We start from the raw sequence: 21,882 nt of genomic DNA, 5'->3' as shown, positions 1-21,882 counted from the left end.
TTGCTATAAGCAACAGTATTTCTAATGCCTTTTCTTCTTGGTAGCACCTGATCGTCAACAGACTCACATTCGTTCATTTTAACGCCATTCGTCACTATAATATTTCTAAACTTACTGTTTATCACCAGCAATAAATTGCAAATGGCAGTGAATAAGTCATCCAACACCAACAGAATAACACTCTCCTCGTAAGCTTGCGCTCCGTGCGACTCCCATACAGTGGTACTGTTCATGGCAGTGAGTGGAACAAAGACGAAAGTCCGGACAATCTTCCCTTTTCCAATCACCTGAAATTATAATGGCCCACAGATCCCAGCGTTTTACACGGACATTCAACCCTTATATACCAATCGACGTGTCCATGTGTCGCGAGCAAATTGTATATCTCAGCTTAAATTTGAGAAAATTGGACATTCTTCCTTTTTCCAATCATCGATTCATTTATTTTGAGTTATTTCACGTGGTTTCCGATTTTCACGCCTGGCAAGTGCTGGGGCTGTACCTATATTAAGGCCACGGCCGTTTTCTTCCCACTCCTAGCCCATACCTTTCCCATCGTCGCTATAAGACCTATCTGTGCCGGTGCGACGTGTGGGATGACGTGAATTCATGCATATGAAATACACGATACTATACTGAAGTGACAAGATTATCAGCGCTTCTGTGGAGAAGAAAGTGTTTTTATTGTTCTTGTGACAGATTTTGTGATGCCTCTATTATTTCTAATCTCATTATGTGCTTTGTAGTAACATGAATTTATCTGTAGATTTCATGCATGATATCTAATGAGATAATATCAAGGATTCTTTTACTTGGAGTTCTGGGGGCTGATATAGTGGTGGCAGTGATGGCGAATATTCACTGAAAATAAGTCTGCTGCATGTAGGCAATGATTTCGTTATTATCTGTGGGATGACTGTGAACCTGTTGAGCCAAGTTGAAATATAAAAATAAGGTTAAGTCAAAGAGTAGAACTCACAGGAGCCCACTTTGCTTGCACAGTTCTGCACATCATGTATGGTGTTAGATGGCCACAGCATTGTTTTTTCTTTTTTCTTCCTTATCTTTGCATTTCATTAGTTATATGTCCTGATGTTGATGAATTATTTTGGTAAAGCTGGACATTTAACACGTTGGGTGCCACGTGACACCATATGGTGTCACGCTGGTCTTCAAATTTGAGATGGCGTGACGCCATATGGCGGCACACAGGTCTTGAAATCAGAGTTGGCGTGACGCCATATGGCGGCACAGCAGAGTTTTGGGCGATGCGCTGTAGAAAATAAGCTGTGACATCTATGCGCGTAAAATTGGTACTTCATGAAGTGCGAACTACAGGGTCTATTCCAGCTATGTATTGCTACTATGTGCCACCATATGGTAATATTCTTGGTAGAAATGGTGACTTACCAAGAAGAGAATTAGTGAATTGGATATTTGTGAATTACTTATGGATTCTGATGGAGAGAAAGATGTAAGTGTTGATAGCAGTGAATATAACGCTAGTGACGATGAGTGCCCTGACAGCATGATGAGTGTATCGAGTGATGTGGAAGACAGTGGCGATACTGATAGTGACATTTATAGGTGGGGACGATGGTGGTGCAAATGGTGTACACAATCATGTGAACAATGATTACTGTGGTCCTTGTGTAGGAACACAGAAATATATTCCATTTACAAGCCAGGAGCATCTAAATCTTCAAATTGATACTTCTTCAGCCACAGGAGCAAGCACATCAAGAATTTTGAATCGGTCTACAACTAACCCTCAAAAAGAATTAAGAGCAGACCGATGGCCACATGACCCTTTTAGTCGCCTTCTACGACAAGCAGGGATTACCTGTGGATTTATTCAACTCTTGCCATCCACAGGTGGTCCAACAGATGGTACCAAACCACAATCTGTGTCCGCGCCTAGGTCGCCCCTTTTCAGTTGCCTTTTACGACAGGCAGGGTATACCGGGGGTGCATTCTTCATCTGCGTCCCCCACCCACAGGGGGTAACAATATGTAATGTAATATAAGGACTTGTTTTGCATTTCAGCAGGTTTTCGTAAATATGGTGTTACTTTGAATTATCACACAGATTTGACATATTTGAAATTTGTGTTGTACATTCCACATAAAACATAAAAAAATTCTCTGACACCGTATGGCGTCACACATGACCTTGGTATGATGTGATAAAGTTTACTTAGTACATCATATTAATATATCCCAAGATTATATAAACAACCTACAAAACGTATAATTGCTGTGGCACCAGCGGAATACTATTGAAATTCATGCCTGGCACCAGTGGAATAGTTTGCTACAATCGGCTTGGCACTCAATGTGTTAAAATTACTCAATTTATACAACCTAATATTTTGATACAACTCTTGGATTGTGGGTGACAATTCAGTGTCATGTCAGCAGTCATCAAAACTATGACAGTGAATTCATATGGAATGTAAAATTATTGGTCTCCTTTCTATGTATGTGAAATCAAATAAATCAATTTTGTGGCATGCTTTAATTTTGTGGTTGTCATTCTTAACCAGAGCTTCCAGGGGTTCTTTCAAGACAACTTTACTATCAGAAAATTCAAAGCCAGTGTTGAGAAATCACTTCCTACTTAGTTTCAAGAGGTGAGTGGTATCTGTGATGAAGTGTACTTTCCTGCTGTTCGTGGGTTGAGTCACGAGCGAGACATCGGGAAGTGCGGACGTGTGAATGAGCTGAGGTGCGCAATATGGGAATAACGCTTCAGCAATACAGGCTGAGAATTGGAAGATGGCATGGTGCAAGGCAGTGTTGGAAGGAAGGTGGAGTTGAGAGAGGAAGAGAAATTAGTGGTTATAAAGGACTGTTGGAGATTATGTTGTGTGCGATGGTTATTGCGACGCTGCTGGTGGTAGGAGGTATAGAAAAGAACCCGGGTCCAAACCAGGGTCCGTTTGGCTGGGAGAAGCTTGAAGAGATCAAGAGAGTGGTAAAGGAAGCAAGCAAAGGAGAAGAAATTAAGGAAATGATGCAGGAACACCAGGCAACCCAAATGAAGGAGATGAAGGACTTAAAAAGTTTTATAAAAGAAGAAATTGGAGGTGTAAATGACAAGTTAGCGGAGATAGAAGATGAGGTAGGGAGCTTGAAAAAGAAGGTGGTGGTACTGGAAGAGGAATTAACAGCAATGAAGAGAGAAGTGAGGTTAGCGAGGAACGAATCAGCAAGAAAAAATGTGTTTGTGTATGGTGTACCTGAGGAAGGAACAGAATCAAAAGTGGAATTAGTATTGAAAGTGGTGGACATAGTTTCGAACAAAATGAAGATAAACTTTTCTGAAGTTGATATAGATGATATATATAGAGTGGGAAGGAACAAGGGACATAGGCCGGTGAAGTTAAGATTAATATCAGCCCTGATGGCTGATACACTTCTGAGGAATGCTGGAAATTTGAAAGGATCGAACATTTATTTGAAGGCTGAGATAGAGAAAGAAGACAGGATGCAGTTGGATGTCTATAAGCGGCATATGTGGCGTGCTAGAGTGCAGGGATTGCGAGTCAAGATAGTGGGGAGGTGTCTGGTAACTTCAGGCAGAAATTGATTGCGATCGTGGACACAGGAGGAACTGCTGAGGATGGAAAAATGTGAGGAGGAAATGAGTTGCAGAAATCGAGAGCAGGGTGACATCAGTACGGAGAAGGAAGAGAGAAGATGGGACTGCGGTGTCAGCGGGCAGGTAGCGAAGACAGCAGAGTCCTCGGTGAGTCAGAACAGCCCGGGAAGGAGTGAATCAACAAGTAGGACACTAGACCGAAGTGAAGTGGATACAGGTAGTGAAGAGGTGACGGGAAGGGAAAGGAGTCAGGGTAGTGACTCAACCTCCCCGAATAGGAGTGATGCAGAAATAAACCCGGAGAGAAAGCAGGCATTAAATAAGGCGAGATCCTTAAGTTTAAAAGATCTATGGGGTGGGAAAAAGGCTCTGGCACGGAAAAGGGGAAGGACGGGGGTGAGAAGAAAGAGAGGGATGGGGTGGAGCCAAAAGGAAGAATCACGAGAAGTAAGGGGGGAAGTGGTGAAATGCAGAAGTATAGGGAGGGAGGGGGAGGGAATAAATAACTAGATATGGTGATAGGGATGCTGAATATTGAGGGGTTGATGGGAAAGTTAGGGAATAAGGAAATTGTGGATTTAGTGAAAGATTTTGAGATTATTGCTCTAGTAGAGACGTGGTTAGGGAAGGGGGTTGAAATTACATGGGACGGTTATAGAGTAGTTAACGTGTTAAGGAAAAAAATAGGGAAGAGGGGCCGAAACCCAGGGGGCATAGTAGTTTTAATAAGAAATGAGATAGCTGAATGGGTGGAGACGTTACAGACTAGGGTAGAAGGGGTAGTGTGGTTGAGAGTAAAAATGGGGAAGGGGGCAGCGGAAGCAATTTGTCTGGCACTGCTTTATAACCATCCGAGCGATTCAGTTTATGCAAATAAACATTTTTTTGACGAACTGATTGAAGAAATAAACACAATTAAAGGAATGTATGTAGAAGATGGGATGATTTTATTGGGGGATTGGAATGCGAAAGTGAGCAATAGAGTACCGGTATACGGGAAAGAAGTAAAAGTAGACGGGGTACTGCAAAGGAAGAGTAAGGATAATGTTGTAAATAGTTATGGAGAAAGGTTATTAGAGTTATGTGCTATAGAACACTTATTTATTCTAAATGGGTGGATGAAGGGGGATAGTGTGGGAGATTTGACGTATATTACAACAAATGGAGGGAGTGTGGTGGATATAGGAATAAGCTCAGAGATAGCGTTAAGGAGAAGTTTTGAGGTGTTAGCATGTGGGTTGACAGAACATATGCCTGTCAAAATAAAATTGAGAACTTTGGTTGCTGATGAGAAGGGAAAGATGGAGGAAAGTAAGGAGAGGCATAGGAATGGAGGATGGAAGTATGTATGGGATGATAATACTAAAGAGAAATTAAGACGGCATTTGAAAGAGGAGGGAGATATATTAAGGGTAGGAATTGAAAGGGCGGTAGAAGGGAATGATGTGGATAACGTGCTAAAATTAATTGAAATCCCTGTATGGAGGGTGGGGAAGAAAGTGAGGAGAAGGGTAGAGGGGAAAAAAGAATAAAATAAATGGATGGTTTGATGAAGACTGTAGGAGAAAACGTGAGGTTGTAATGAGAGCCCTAGCGGAGTTTAGGAAGGAGGGTGTGCAAGAAAAAAGGAAGGAATATTGTAAATTGAGAAGGGAATATAAGGAGGTTTTGAATGAGAAGAAAAGAGGATGGAAGGAGGCGGAAGCTGAAAAAATAAATATATATTGTAGAGAGAAGAAATTTGAGAGGATTTGGGAGTCAATAAACAAGATCAGAAGAACGAAACCGGAGGGGAAGGGGGATAAAATAGGAGAAAACGAGTGGGTTAGGCATTTTAAAAGGCTTTTAGAAGGGGAGAGGAAATTGGGTAGAGAAATAGACAAGTCACAAATTGGAAGGGAACTGGAAGTAGGCATTACATTATTGGATGGGGAGATAACAAGGCAGGAGGTAATTACAGTATTAAAAAATGCTAGACCCAAGGCTGCAGGAGGTGTGAATGGTATTTCCAATAGTGTATGGAAAGAGGTAGGGGCAAATGAACTGATGTTGAGAGGGATTGTGAAATTCTTTAATAGGTTGCTGGAAACGGGGAAATTTCCTAGAGAATGGAGGAAGGGGGTATTATGCCCTATTTATAAAAATAAAGGAGCTAATAGTGATCCAAACAACTATAGAGGAATTACACTCCTAGACTCGCTGTCAAAGGTGTACACAGGGGTTTTGGCGAATAGGATAACAAATTGGGCGGAACAGTACGGTAGGATATCTGAGTTCCAAAATGGATTTAGGAAAGGATGTAATACAGTTGATAATGTTTGGATTCTGGACACTTTGATTACAAAGTATGTGAGGATAGCAGGGCGTAAATTATTTATAGCAGCGATTGACTTAGAAAAAGCCTTTGATACGGTCAGTAGGGAGGCGCTATTTTTGAGATTAGGGGAGGTTGGAATGTTGAAAAAAATGAGGGTGGCAATTGAAACTATTTATGAGGAAGTGTTTGTGATGATTAAATTGCAGGATGGAAGGTTGAGTAAGTGTTTTGAATCAAAAAGCGGGGTGAGACAGGGATGTAAGCTATCCCCGATATTATTTATAAATAATATTTTAGAGGGTCATGGTGGAGACGCATGGCAATGCCCTTGGGTAGGGAAAATGGAGGTTCCGGGGTTGCTATTCGCGGATGACCTATTGATTTTGGCTTTGACGGCAAATGGGTTGCAAAAAGGGTTGGACAAGGTAGTTGAATTTACTAGGAAATGGTCTCTCAGAGTAAATGTAAGAAAGACTCAGGTAATGGTGTGTAGGAAAAGGGGTGGGAGAAAGAATAAGGAAGTCTGGAGGCTGGAGCAGGAAGAAATTAAACCAGGGGGAAAAATTGAGTACCTAGGTGTAATAATTAGTAAGAATGCTTCTTGGAAAAATCAGTGTAAGAAGGCAAAACTTAAAGGAAGAGGAGCGCTTGCGGTAGTAGGGTTATTAGAAAAGAAATTTCCAGACGTTAAATACAAAATTCAGAAAACGGTGTTTAAATCACTGGTAATGGGCAAAATGCTATTTGGGGTTGAAGTATGGGGAATGGAGGAAGACAGGAGTGAGCTAAACCAGGTGGTGGCGAAATTTAGCAAGATCATGATGGACCTACCGAATTGTACAGCCAATGCCGGGGCCAGATTAGTCTGTAAAGAATCGATAGAGGTTGAAATAGCTAAGAGGGTGTTCAAGTACTGGATTAGATTGGAGGAAGGGAAGGGTGGGGCGTTAGTACAAGAAACGTTTTAATTTTCAGAAAGGTATGACGAATGAAGGTTTGATTTTCAGAAAGGTATGACAAATGAAGGTTAGTGGGTGAATAAATGCAAAAAATGGTTACAAAAGATTGGATTGGGGGTATATGGAAAGGTCTGGGGGGATGGTAGGAATAAATGGGTATGGGAAAGGATAAAGGGAAGACTACTAGATATTGAAAGACAGAGCTTAATAGGGGAATGTAGAGAGAGAGTCTCTTTATCAGTATTAAATAAATTGGTGGAAGTAATAAACCCGAAAACGGAGTTTGAGGGTAGAAGGGATAAGAGAGGTTTGTATTGGTGGGTATTGGGTGTTCCGAGGAATAGGGGATGGGTAGGTAGTGAGAATAGGGATAGATGTGTGTTATGTGGAGAGAAGTGGGAGGACCTGCATATTTTTAATCAATGCCGACCTTTGGCGGAGTTAAAGATCAAACTATTAAGTAAGAAGGAGCTGCATATGGTAGGGGAAAGCTATAAGATAACATCTTGGTTATGTAGAGAGTGGGAGAAAGGAATGAATATAGCGAAATTCTTAAATGTGGCCAGAGCTATATTTATAAAGAAATTGAGGGAGTAACAGGGGTTGTGCAGATAATGTGGTTCGTGCCGAGGGAGAAAGGGGGAAGGCATTTTGCTCAGAGGAATGGATATCCGCCCTGAGCAAATGCGGGAAGGGTATCATGGTAATCATGATATCAGAAGAGGGGGCTGTAGTGTTAGGGGAAAGGGGGAGAGCACCTTGCCCTGTGGAAAGGTGATCCGCCTGGGGCAAAGGGAAATCCTGAGAAAATTAGGTAAGCGTTGAGAAAAGGGGAGGTTGAGTAGGTTTGAGGGTAGTGTAAAGCTTAGGTAAAAAATAAAAATAAAAAAAACAAAAAAATAAAAAAGCGAGTTGACTGAGTGAACTAATGGACTTGGAATGGAGTACTGTCTGTTGGTGTGTAAATGAGGAGTGAAAAAAAATTGGATTGTTTAAGTGTATTTGTGTGAGGAGGGACTATAAAGAAGGTATATGTGATAGAATTGAGATAGATTAAGTGGGAATGTAGTTAAGGAGAAAATGTTGGCAGTATGGAAATTATGAAAGTAGGTCATATGAAAAAAAAAAAAAAAAAAAAAGTTAAATGGTGTAGATGCCTTAATGAGGGGTGTAAAATTGAGGGATTCTTGATGTTTATGTATTAAGTTTGATAGGATGGAAGAAATGGGATAAGTCTAACAGTTTGATGTAATTGAGGTGTTGTAGACTGAGAAGACGGAGTGAACTAATGGATTTGGAATGGAAACTGTTTGTTTTTGTGTAAGTGAAATTAAAAAAAAAAAAAGTCAAATTGTTTTAAGTGCGATGATGAGGGATGTAAAATGATTGTTAGTTGATGTTTAAGTCTGAAGCTTAATAAGGTGAGACGGTTTGATATGTGAAGTGTGGTGCGGTAGGTGGAGAAGACTGAGTGAACTAATGGACTTCGAATGAAAAAAGTTTGTCTGTGTAAAAAAAAAAAAAAAAAAGTGTTAATTGTTTTAGGTGCGTTGATGAGGGATGTTAAATGGTTGTTAGCTGATGTTTAAGTCTTAAGTTTTATAAGGTGAGATGTAGAGAGCGGGAGTAGTGCGTGAGAGGTGAGGGTGACGTATCAAGAGAAGAGGGAGGGGTGGGGACTTGACCCCACTCCACAGAAGTTAGACTTGAGCATGTCTGCATGGAAAGGAAAAGGTTAGGGAAGGTAGTGTGCTGACAATGGACAAGAGTATGTGTGACGTACATAGCGGAAGTGTGTTGCAGGCCACCTGTTGGGTCTGGTTTCAGCTAGGGTGGCTTGTAACACATGATAAGGAAAGGAACACAGTGTTTGTCAGCGAGGGTCGGTGAGATACGATACCAGTTCTCACGTGGCAAGGCTGGTGGCTGCTGTAGACGGGTTGGTGGGCGTGTGTTCCATGCCAGGGCTGTTGCAGTCTAATTAATTTTTTTAAATTATTTTTTTAGGTGGTAGTCAGGGGTTGGGCTTAGGGTAGTTAGTAGTGCGGTATCGTCCTGCATGTGTGCTGGCTATCCGCGTACGTGTGGGATGATACTGAGTAGATGTAGAGGTAGTTAATGTAGTTAAGTAGTTTTAAGAGAGATCTAGTTGCTATTATTGCTTGTTTTCCTTTGTTTCGCTCTGTCTGTCTTTATTGCCTGTAAGCCGATGGTGTACACTAGGGTGGGCAATAAAGATATGTATGTATGTATGTTCGTGTGTTCAGAAGCCATGTTATTGTTTCATCGATTCCGTATGCTTTGCAAAGCCTTGATTCACTGCACCCATATCGCAGATGCATACTTTTATTCCGTACCCTATTTCTGAAAGACATGAATCAAAGAGTCTTGTATGTCAGTTATCATATTTTTATTGATATCAGTGTAAATTATTTGCTTCTAGTTCTTGAACAGCCCTCTCACTATCACAGCTTGTAATTGTGAACTGGGGTCTATGAGTTCGTCCTTCAGGGGGTCATATTCGAAAACACTTTTGACACACATTTCGTCAAACTGGAGGACTGCGATTCTCTCATGCTTTTTGTACGAGACAGCAACTATCATCATCATATGCAGAATATCTTCCAGGATTCCACTTGCATTTCCCATATCAATTTCTGTAGCCCATTTTTGCAGCATTGAAATTCCAGACAGAGGGTACTATAGGTTTTGTCTCATCGTCCTCCTTTCTCCTTGTCCAGTTCATTCTGGGTCGGGGCATTTATGGTACTTCTCCACCTTTTCTCTCCTTCCACCATTCTTCCATCATTTTGTGCCAGTCAAGGTTTCTTCTTCTTCATCCTGCTACCATATGAGACAGTAGACAATGCTACTTGCGACTGTCTGGCCGAGGGTCAAGCGGCCATTACCAGACTTGATGCCCCGTAGGGAGGACCAGCGGCTATGGGCGGAGGAGCCCTCTTGTTGTAGGCCAGGTGAAGCCTTTGTGTAGGAAATGACACATAAATTCACCAGAAAAGAGAACATGGGCGACAGTTTAGATGGCGGAAGAGGACCCCAGTCCCAACAGCAGATAAAGCGGAAGAACATTCTCCTGTCAGCAAAATCAGTATTTCAGTGAAGCAGTTGCGAAAGGTGTCGGTACTCCTGAGGAGCGGCCTCAAGTTACAGCTGGCAGTTGGTATAAAATGCCTCTGGGAGTGGTGACCCCACCATAATAATAGCCTTTATATGATATGGTACTTCTGAACTTGCCTTGGAAACAGTTAGGGCATACACTGCTGCAAGCAATGCACAGTTCTTTGGGCACTTGGGGGAACTGTGAAGAATGGGTGACCAGTAACCAATATCATGAGTTTTTGTTTTACGTAAATGTAAAAATGTAAATCAGTAAAAATTTCTTTCAGACCACCCACCAGTTTCGTGTGGATGCTCTGAACAGAATGTTTCAACCTCCTACATTTAATTAACTCCTTATGCAAGTTATTTACAGATGTAATTTAGTTTGGAATTGACAGTGGGCTAAAACAAAAGAGTGTGTTGTCACCTTTACTGTTCATAATGGTGATGGATGACATCGTACAGGCAGCAAGGGAAGATTTTAGAGGGGAAAGAATTAATGTAATGATGTTTGCGGATAAGGATGTGAACTGGGGAGAAGATGAACAGGTACAATGACAGCTGAATGAACCGAATAGAAGGATTAGAAAATGAGGTTTGGGGATCAACATGGAGAAGAGCAAGACATTGGTGATGAGTAAAGGAATTAAAATTGGTGATGAACTAGAAATAGTAGAACACTTCAAATACTTGGAGAGTGAACTGACAGAAAATGGAAGACTGGATATGGAAATTAGTAGAAGGATTCAAATGGAATGAAGATGTACCAATGAAGGCCAAAGAAGTAATGTAGAGATCGGGCCAGGCAGGAAGACTACTGGTGAGGGGAAGTGTGTGAATGAGAGAGCAGAAACGTGGGAGTGAGAACGCTGACTTCCCTTTCTCACTTGATGTGGCAACGTACAGACAACCCAAAATATTTGATATAATGGACATGAAACACTCCACAGATTGTCTTGACACAAAAGATTCTCAGTTATTGGTATTTCCTTCTGGCTGTAAATTATAGACATTAACGACTTCTATAATGTCACAGGTAGGCCAAATGTACACCACTCATCACAGTCAAAACACATCGAGAAATTAGATGTCTAGACAGCTGAGTATAAATTTGTGCGCTCATCTGTCCTTGTAGCAGAAGCTCTGGTAGGAGGAAATACGCTACGCTGGGTCGTTCAAAGTGCGCATGCATGGTCAGATGTCTTCCTAGCTGGTCCAATCTCTACAAGGGATATTACTTACCTCTAATGACATATGCAGCAGAAACCTGGACAGTGATTCAGAGATGTGAGAGTAGAGTACAGGCAGCTGAAATGAAATTCCAGGAGTAGATACAGAAGACAAGGAGGGATAGAGTGAGAAATGAAGACATGTGAAAAGAACGAAATATGCAAAAACTAAATGACTAACTGGAACAGAACAGATTGAGGTGGTTTGGATATGTCAAGCAGATGAAAGAAGAAAGACTGCCAAGGCAAGCACTGGCAAGACAGATGACAGGGAAGAGAGGGCAAGGGAAACCAAGATTATGATGTCAAGAACAGCATAGGACAACGGAACCTGGACTGGAACACAGTGTTGGATGAGGAATGGTGTAGAGACAGGATGAAGTGGAGAGGAACCATATTTGCCCCCACCCATTGTCAGCTGGAATAGGAGAATTAATGATAAATATAAGTTTTTTTCCCCCTAGATACTTTTATTAAGTGAAAGGTATCAGTATGTTTTCATCAGTCCAATTCACACGTTTTTTCTGGTTTTTGAGTATCTATATTATTTTGATTTACGGTTAAAAATTCCTTTCAGACCATTCATCAGTTCTGTGCGGATGCTTTGAACGGAATGTTTTAATCTCTTACATTTAATTGAATCCTTACGGATATGGGGCTTGGATGTAATTTGCTTTCTGCTGCCTCTAATTTCAGTTTAAGGATAGCGTTAGTTTTCCTTTTGTCATTTAACTTCACTGTTTTTTCAACCTTTCCATTTCTTCAATCAGGGTCATAGTATTATCACAGACCTGAGGAGGTGGTGAACTTTCAATAGTCATGTTATGTTCTGAATCTTTTAACAATTTGTCAGCCATTTTTTTGTCTCTTCCTTCCTCCTTACTCTGTTATGTGACACCCTGTACTTTGCAAAACACTCAAATTTATAAAGGGAACAGTGTCTTTGTTAAGGATACATTAGCGAGGAAGCCTTAACAATTCGCTCCTTAGACCCCGTTCAAAATTGCTGTCAGAAATTGTTCGGAACACACCCGTCACAAATCCGCATTCCACTTTCCATCATGCCTATATCCTTGGATTTGCTGCTTTCTTAGCTCCTCATCTTTTGGGAAACTGAAATATTTGGTGTAACGTTTGGAGGGAACTTACCTGGTTTTTCCCTTGCCTTGCAACCATATGCCTCATACCTGGCATGTTTAAATACAACTTGTGACTTAAAATCTAGTCATGTCGAAGTCAGAATAACACTGGAATACAAAAGCAGCTATTCACCACTAGCGGCTAATTAATAGAAAGTACCATAAAATTATAAAAAGAAAACTGCAACTCACTTTCACATATTAAAGAAAACTTGCACATTATTGCACACATTCTATAAAGATATTATGGAACTTACTTGAAACTGCCCGTCACAGCAGTTAGCTGGAACGGTTGGCGGTGACTGCTGGTGTAATTCGCTAAAACTGCCCGCTACAGTTGCCGACTGCTGTTTGAGAGGGAAAGAAATCATTTTGATGAAGGTTTGGGAGGGTAAACAAAGTGTAATATTTCAGAAGATGTATTTAGATATAATTACATTGACTGCTGGTGTATTTCGCCAAAACTACCTGCCACAATTGCCGACTGCTGTTCAAGACGGAAAGAAATCATTTTGATGAAGGTTTGGGAGGGTAAACAAAGTGTAATATTTTAGAAGATGTATTTAGATTTAATTACATTGTTCTTGTTGGAGGAAGAAGTAGAAGAAGATTAAATTATACACCTTTCATCAAGAGTAGTTAGTAAAATGTTTGGGGTTTTCCATGACCCTGATAAGAAATCACCTGCAAAATGATGAAGATATTTATAGAAGGTTCTTCAGGCTTAACCCACTGCAATTTGATTTTGTACTGAATGTATTGATGATCTTGATCTAGCCACGTATGTACCACTGGCACTGGGAGAAGTGTCACTTTTTGCAGTGAATGACGGGCATGACCTGGTCATCTGACTGTCGCCATCCTGTACAATTTGAGAATGTGCTCTCCTGGTGCTGTCACTTTTCGTTTTCATAGGAGATCACTTGTTCATGATCGCTAGATTCCTGTTGTGAATTATCGCAGAAAGACGGTCTCCCTTTTTGCACATCACTTAAAAACTCCAAACATTCAAACATTAGCGACTTTCTCGAGAACGGTAGTGCAGCAGATCCAGGAGGCAGTTTCCCCTTCTATAGTAATTATCCCACATGTCTTTCCATTGCTTCTCAAACTGATCAAGTGGACAAGAAATGGCAAAACATTAGCCTAAAATATAAGTTGTGCCTTGATAATTTATCTCTTTTATACTTGTCTAATTGCCTGCTGCCATTTCTTGATGGATACAGTACTTTTGTATCCATCTCTTGGCACAGGCCAGAGTAAAGTGTAGCTTTCACTGAAGTCCCAGTCTAATCCATGGCTGTGACAATATGGAAGCTGCTGGGGTATGGGTGGTGCTGAGTAATGGCATTCAGAGCACGACTAGTGCATCTGCGTGTTATGAAAGGTGTTGCTCATAGGGTCAGTCGTGCTGCAATAGCACTTTCTGACCCAGTGAGGAAAGCAATGGCAAACTACCTCGCTCCTCGTCTTGCCTAGTACGCCTCATTTTGGTGCTGCCATTGGTTTTTGCGGTTTCCTTATAACCGCATAACCTTTGGTGGTGCTATTTGAGGATCCAACCAGCCTCTGGGCTGATGACCTAACAGACAGACATACTTGTCTAATACATTTCATGTTAAAAATAATTTAACTTTACGTATTAATTTCGTTTTAATGCATTCCACTTGATTTTATACATACAGTAGAGTCTTGCAAATCCGAGTCTCAGAAATCCGAGGCTGTGATAAATCTGAGCGTTATTTGAATTTTTCTTCTCACAAATTTAAAATGAATTTTCTACAGAGTTTCATTCTATGCTTATTCCTGTCATGTCATTGTATTGTGCCTCGCCTGCTATGATCACGCGCGTGTGTGTCGTGCCTGAAATTATAACGTTTACGAGAAAGAAGGGTCTACCTTTTAAAGCAGTTTTATTGCTGGACAATCCAGTATCACATCCAGATGAACAGGAACTAGGATGTGATGGAATTTGTGTTTTATTTTTGCCCCCAACATAATGCGTTTGATACAACCTATGGATCAGGGCGTTTTGGGATGTCTAAAAAAAAGTATCGCCACCGCCTGCTACATTCATTCCTGAAGCAACAGAACGTAAGGAAAACATCACAAACTTCCTCAAACAGATAACCATGAAGGACGTAGTGTATTGGTTAGCAGAATCGTGGGATGAAGTGAAGCCAGAGACACAAAATCATCGAAGAAGATTTTAGGAAATGCTGTGTCTGCTGACTAACTCTGATGACAGCAATGATGATGACTAGTCATCAGATTTATATGCTGTAAGCATACAACTATGCTGCAAAAAGAGGTGAAATATGCACTTAAGTATGCACGTATTTTCATGCTATTAAACACCTGTGTGAAATGCAAACATAATATTCCTTTACTACACACACACGATTCACTCACACTAATACTTAAAATCATGATCATGAATAAACAACTGAATAAAAAAATAAAAAACCGGGCGAGTTGGCCATGCAGCTAGGGGCGTGCAGCTGTGAGCTTGTATCCGGGAGACAGTGGGTTCGAGCCCCACTGTCGGCAGCCCTGAAGATAGTTTTCCGTGGTTTCCCATTTACACACCAGGCAAATGCTGGGACTGTACCTTAATTAAGGCCTTTCCTGCTTCCTTACCACTCCTACCCCTTTCCTATCCCATCGTCGCCATAAGACCTATCTGTGTCAGTGCGACGTAAAATAAATTGTAAAAAATAATATAAAAAATCACATTAACGGCTGCTGCTGTTCCACTAATACAAACAATCCGTGCATAATTTGTGAGATGTTTCAATCTATCAGTGTTCACTGTTAAAACCACGACGCGCAGGTCACCTGCGGGTGTCAAATAGAAAGACCTGCACCTGGCGAGCTGAACCCGTCCTGGGATATCCCGGCACTAAAAGCCATACGACATTTCATTTCACTGTTAAAACAATATGCATACGTCTCCTAGATAAGACACAGTGTGTTAATTAATTCATATGGTAAATCAATTAGTAAGGTTGTAAGAGAACCTTGATAAAAATACAAACTTGAAGAAACACACTTAAATACATATTCCTCTTTCATTTTACACTGCACATCTTACTTTTCCTGTCCTTAATTCGCTTTGCAGTACGCTATAACATGTAGCTGGATTTTGTTTACAGACATCACGATATTTTGTTTGTATATAGAGTCCGAGCTTTTCTGGGATACCTTCCAGTTCGCGCTTCACGTTCTCCATAATGTCCAGCAAACCACTAAGACGTAATCCATATGTTTCTAGCTTCTAGCTTGATTCTGGTACGATTCGGAAGTGTATCTTGATAGGTGCCAGTTTCTTTTCAACTGTTTCATTGCCGAAAGAGTTCATGGCATTAATTAACATTTTCCTGAAGACTGCTTGTAAAACATGTTAAAATATACACAATAAAAGTCAAAAACATACACAATAAATCCAAAATTTGAAACATATGCACTAATCTCAAATATATACAAATATGCATCCAAATGCACTATTAAACATAATAATCCATCCAATTTCACCTTCAAACGCACTTCCTTGTTGGTGTTGGAGTCTACATATCGGCAAATAAAATATGCATTTGCATACAAATCCGATGTCTAATGGTGACATACCAAACTTGTCAGATCTAATCTCACATATACTCGGATGTAAAGATGCTAGTGAAATTGAAGTGATGGAATGAATGAATGAATGAATGAATGAATGAATAAATGAATGAATGAAAAGTGATGAATAGTATGAACTTACAAATGCATCAATCATTGCATACAAATCCGATGTCTAATGGTGACATACCAAACTTGTCAGATCTAATCTCACATATACTCGGATGTAAAGATGCTAGTGAAATTGAAGTGATGGAATGAATGAATGAATGAATGAATGAATGAATGAAAAGTGATGAATAGTATGAACTTACAAATGCATCAGTCATTGAAGTATTGAATGAACCAACAGAAGATAAAGAGGAAGAATTTTAGTAGAGGTGGCACCAAATATGTCTCATAGCAAGTGTCTCACTGCGCTGGAGGCGTCATTACACTACGAAGAACAACTGGAGGCAACTCCCACCAACACCCTGCTGTGCGAGTGATGGCGTGACATTGCTGCATAGAAACAATGCACCATTCAGAAACAGAAGTCAGTTAAGGACTTGTTTCAAAAAATAATCTTAATCCATGCCATAACACTATAAAAAATACAGGACCTTAGCTTCAATTGTTGCTGATTTTTTCATGTTTCACGATTTTCCCTATGTTGCTCTGTGTAGTCCGAGTTATTTCAAATCTGAGGTACATTCCTTCCCAAATTACCTCGGATCATCGAGTCATATTATTTAGCAATTAAGAAATAAAATATTGTAATTTAAAGATATAAACTTACCATCTTTCCCATCAGCATCTTCAGTTTTCCTCCTGGTATTATTGTTTATATTCTGAAAGTCTGTGTTTGTGACTGAAACTCACAGGATGATTCTACACATTCTCTATAAGGGTTTCGTCATCAGAATCAGAGACATTTTTTTGGGGGGATATGTTCACAACTTAACGGTGAAAACTGCGTTTGAACACTTCCTCGACTTGGTCCTGGTAGAGTCTAGATGTGACAGTGGACTGATCACTAGCTGCTGAATAGTTGCAACAAAAGTGTTCCGACTTTAACTCTGCCAACCACGACGATGGGCTGTTTCAGCAAAATAGTACCTTTAGTGAGACTGGCGGCGGGTGGGAACCCTCATTGAGGTACGTCTCTCTGTGACGTCATAACCTAAGCGCAGTAAAAACCTTCTGATGCAGAAACCTGTGTTGTTGTATACCAATCTTGATGGTATTCAACCTTTCAGGAATGCTCCTAATTAATGCTGCAATGTCCTCTTGAGGAATCGTCTCCTATTCTTCCAGGAGGACCTCGCGTAGGTGCTGTAGGGTGTCTGGGTAGTACCGACAGTCAATTCTCACCAGCTGGCCCCATGAATGCTCAATAGGATTCAAATCGGGGCTTCAAGTAGGCCAAACCATAACATGAATCTCTGCTCCAACCAAGAACTGTTGCAAACATGTCACAACATGTGGGCATGCTTTGTCTTGCATTTGTGTGAAACCATCCCCAATAAAGGGAGTGAAATGTACGCCATCTTCCAGAAGGATTCCCTCCACTTACAGATGTGCTGTGAAGCTCCTATATTCCACAAAGACCAAATCTGTCCTTGGAGTCATGTTGTTTCCTATCCATTCCATCAGACAACCACCCTGAAAAGGCTTCCTGGGTGAGAATGCAAGGGGAATACCTTTTCTCAGGCCTTGTCCAGACCCTTTGTCTACTGTCAGGTGATTGCAGGCAAAATCGTGACTCAGCAGTACTTGCTCCCATTGTTGTAATATCCAGCCGCAATGTTCCTTTGTGTAATGCAGTCGAGCTGCGTGATGCTCTTTGGTGAATTCTGGGTCTTTAGTAGGTCTTCTGGATTGAAGATTACCTTCTTCAAGTCTTCTTCGGACAGTTGTCTCACTAACATTGACCTCCTCGAACTTGCTTGAGTTGATTTTGTTCTTCAGTGGTGGTAGTGTGATGTTTGTGGAGAATTGAAGCTATAAGATCCTGGTGTCCTTGAATAGCTTCCAGTTTCCTTGTATCTTCTTAAAGTTCTGGAAATGTGGAAGGTGCCGTTCTCAGCACTTCTGCAATGAAATGCATGCTGCAACCATCTTCCACTAAAGCAACAGCTTTGTAGCATCTTCAGGCATGTTTACTCTAGAAAACTGATTAAGATAATGATAGAATCATCTTATAAACACATGTGACTGAAAAGATTACAATGCAACACTACAACAAGTGCTTGAAGAGAGGGAAAACATCATTACCTCACATCCAGTGATATGTTTTCCAGGTTGTGCAAGGAAAAAATCAAGGCTAGTGCAATAAACAATCCACACTTCATTGATTGCTCACAAAATGAAGCCAACAATCTCTCTGTCTAAAAATATGGGATAATGTACTAAACTTTGATTAAATAGATAATTACAGTAGAAATAATTTCTTCAGCATTTATCATGTGTTGCATATTTCATGCTGGTGTGTCCACCTACATCACAATAATTATAAATCTATGGAATTGAGGATATCTGTTGATGTGTACGGTATACTAAAGTGAGACCAAAATAACCTTTTACCTTATGGTCCCAAACTTTGTTTTCGTTGTTCTTGTGTCAAACACCTCAGAAATCAGTTGTGAATATTATATTAAAAATGGGCAAATTTCTTGATATCACTTTTACTTTCAACTTTTCCATATCCATGTGTTTTGGATACTTAGTTGTGTTGGTTATCTTTTTTACTTGATTTTGAAGGCAGCAGACACTGAAGCATATCGTCGTTGCCAGGACAAAACCTCCTATGTGATAATATTTTTGGAGATACACTGACCCGCAGCACATACATGATGAGTGATAATGCCATGATGATATTCATACAATATTGCACCTTAGATGACAGAATCTTACCAGCCAAAGTTCTAAGCTAAAATATTTCACATAGGAGGTTTTGTCCCGGCAGTGATGATATACATACTATTGTCTAATCTTCTTTGCATTCACACCTTTGGTGTGTCAATTTTTACTGAAAAGTTGTCTGTACATGTTTATCTTTTCTTGATCTCATGTTCTATAACTTTCACAGGATCTGACATTTAGAGTGTCCAGATGGTAAGCTTTCAGTGGGTCTCATACATCTGGAGAGGTAATAAGTGATATTATAACTTAGCCTTTTTTGGACCAACTATATGGACTATTCAATATCTGAATGTGTTGGAGTGGGTAATGATGGTTCAGTGCACCCGTCATTGGTGGTTATCCAATTTTCTTCTCTGGAGAGTCTTACTTTTTTCCCCCATTTCTGTCTTATTCTATAGGTGCACAGATCCACGGAAACATATTCTTAACATGTTTTAAACTTAGGCTTGTTTGTTTATCAGTTATTGAGAATTATTTTGCTATGTTGTGTAAGAACATGCCCTCAAGGAAGTTGTTTGTAGTCATGTAGTTTAAATTATTTTTCTAGACTTCAGGATTCCGGAAGCAGGCTACAACAGGAAGCAGGAAGAAGTCAAGTGGTCCTAAATTTGAATTAACTGATGAGCAAAAAGCAGACATCAAAGAGGCATTTGACCTATTTGATACAGAAGGAACAGGAAAAATTGAAACTAAAGAGCTTAAGGTATGTTTGGCTGCATACTAATTAGTGTGTTTATCTCTTACCTTAGTGTGAGTCTGGCTCCATGGCTAAAAGGTTAGCATGCTGGCCTTTGGTCACAGGGATCCCACGTTCGATTCCCAGCAGGGTTGGGAATTTTAACCATCATTGGTTAATTTTGCTGGCACGTGGGCTGCTTGTATGTGTCGCCTTCATCATCATTTCATCCTCATCGCGATGCGCAGGTCGCCTACAGGAGACAAATCAAAAGACCTGCACCTGGCGAGCCGAACGTGTCCTCGGCACTCCTGGCAGTAAAAGCTATACACCATTTCATTTTAGTGTGGACTGATTCCAGCCATTATTTACATATACTGTATTTACTCATGTATTAGACCCCCTCGTGTATTAAACCCCCCCAGGCTTTTCGAGACGAAGAAAATGAAAAAGATAAATCTTGCATATAAGACCCCCCAACGTAATTCATCAGAGAAGAACAACGATTCCGCTTTGAAGTGGGTACAAGTCTTATTGCAGCTCTGATGGCATTGCATAAATTTGTGAATAGTTTAGTCCGTACGACCTACGCATTGAAAACGCATCAAAGCCATGCGGTACATCTGTGTTTCGTAGTTAAGAAATGTCCGCCTCCGTAGCGTAGGCCTACTGTAGCTCTTATGTCGCACAAATAGGTGAATAGACCTAGCATCGTGACCAACTCGCGCATTGCAAGCATGTATCAGTCATGCTGTATGTCTGTGTTTTGTAGTTAATAATGTCTGCCAGCGTAATGGTTAGCACAATTAGCTGCCGTTCCCGGGAGTCTGAGTTCGATTCCCGGAACCATACTGCCAGAGATTTACGAGTGGCAGGGAGGTTGATATGTGGTAAAAATGGTACATATAACTCCCCTCCACTGGGGGTGTGTCTAAAGAAAGCTGTACCACCTCGGGATGAGGAAACGAATTTACTTTAGTTGAGAAATATTCACGGTTGTTGCTATTTATATAGCAGGAGAGATCATTAACAAAGTGATCGTTTAACATCTCGTAACTCGGGTGAATATAGGTATTTTTTGGAGAGAAGTAAGTTTAAAAACGTGATAAAAGCTATCCAATTAAAACAATTGTTTTACTTGCCAACGTGCCTAACAAATAATAATATGTCCCCACGTGCAGTACAAGAAACTTTTAGTGAAATCTGGGCTCCCTAGTGCTGAATCGGCCCTCGGTTGTCTTTGAGGTTCGTATTGGCAACCTTCGAAACACAAATTATGAATCGATTATGCATTGCCGTGAGACATCTGGCGTCCACTTTACGTACTAGTACTGTTGTTGTTTACACAGCAAAGCCAAAATATAGAATTCATGCTAGGAACAAGATTCACATCAAGAAATGTTATATAATGTGTGACACAGTTGTTGGGTTAGGTTTAGAAAATTCATATTGATCGATCATACTATTGATTCAATTCACTTTTCATTTCCATTCAGTTGGCAGTATTACCAGAACCGGGAGACCTCCCTCCTTACTCCTCACCCCCGTAAAACCTGGTCTCACTAAAAGTTTCATGTACTGTACTTTTAAACGATTTTCGGATATGCCAAACAAAACATACTAGGGCATCCGTTAATAAAAAAACAAGACAACGAACGTACAAAATTAAACATTATGATAATAAAACGCATTACCGCCACACCTGTATATATTCATAAATGCGGCAAACTTTCCTGTTATTTATTTTTATTCTTTCCGTCGAGGAACTTTTGGCACTATCCGGGCGATAACATACCTAACCTAAACAATGTGGTCTGTCTTATCTCATTGACAGCTGTTTATGTAAATCCTGATGTAATAAATGTAGAGAACAACATGAAATATACTTCAAAATAAGGGTCTGGGTTTCAACAGCCACAGTTATCAAAAGTATGTTTCCAGTCACTATGTATTACATTTGGAAGTACAACTCATAACATACAATACGCTAGTTATCAGCTCGTGGTTTGGCACACCTTCTATAGCACGGCATTATTCGGAAGGAGTGACTTCTGTTACACATACACCAACTGGGAATGTCGGAGACCATCTCCAGAAACCATTTGGGAATAGATTCACACTGTTTAGACTCTATAGTTGGGAACAAACTATTTTTAAAAGGTTCAAAAAGACGGAACCTCGTATGCTCTCAGTTGCAATGCATGGCTCAAAGAGAATGAAGCATGACTGACGCGGCTGATGAGATGGCAGTGAGGATGACGTCACTTAGAATGCTGACACGCCAGTAGTAGGGCAGGGAAGTTGGCGGCGCAA

At 40.5% G+C, this 21,882-nt stretch overlaps 1 protein-coding gene across 1 annotated transcript in view; it reads left to right on the top strand.

The window, feature by feature from the left end:
• The window catches only part of LOC136874976 (uncharacterized), a 58,987-nt gene that overhangs the window by 2,727 nt on the left and 34,378 nt on the right, over positions 1–21,882 (top strand). The window contains exon 3 of the mRNA XM_067148690.1: positions 19,441–19,596. Within this exon, the coding sequence (XP_067004791.1) occupies positions 19,441–19,596 (156 nt within the window). The remainder of the gene's footprint in view (positions 1–19,440; positions 19,597–21,882) is intronic.

Source organism: Anabrus simplex, chromosome 1, assembly GCF_040414725.1.
Source record: "Anabrus simplex isolate iqAnaSimp1 chromosome 1, ASM4041472v1, whole genome shotgun sequence".
NCBI classification, from domain to species: Eukaryota; Metazoa; Arthropoda; class Insecta; order Orthoptera; family Tettigoniidae; genus Anabrus; species Anabrus simplex.
Note: the sequence above shows the minus strand (reverse complement) of the source record. Positions and strands in the feature narration are given on the sequence as shown.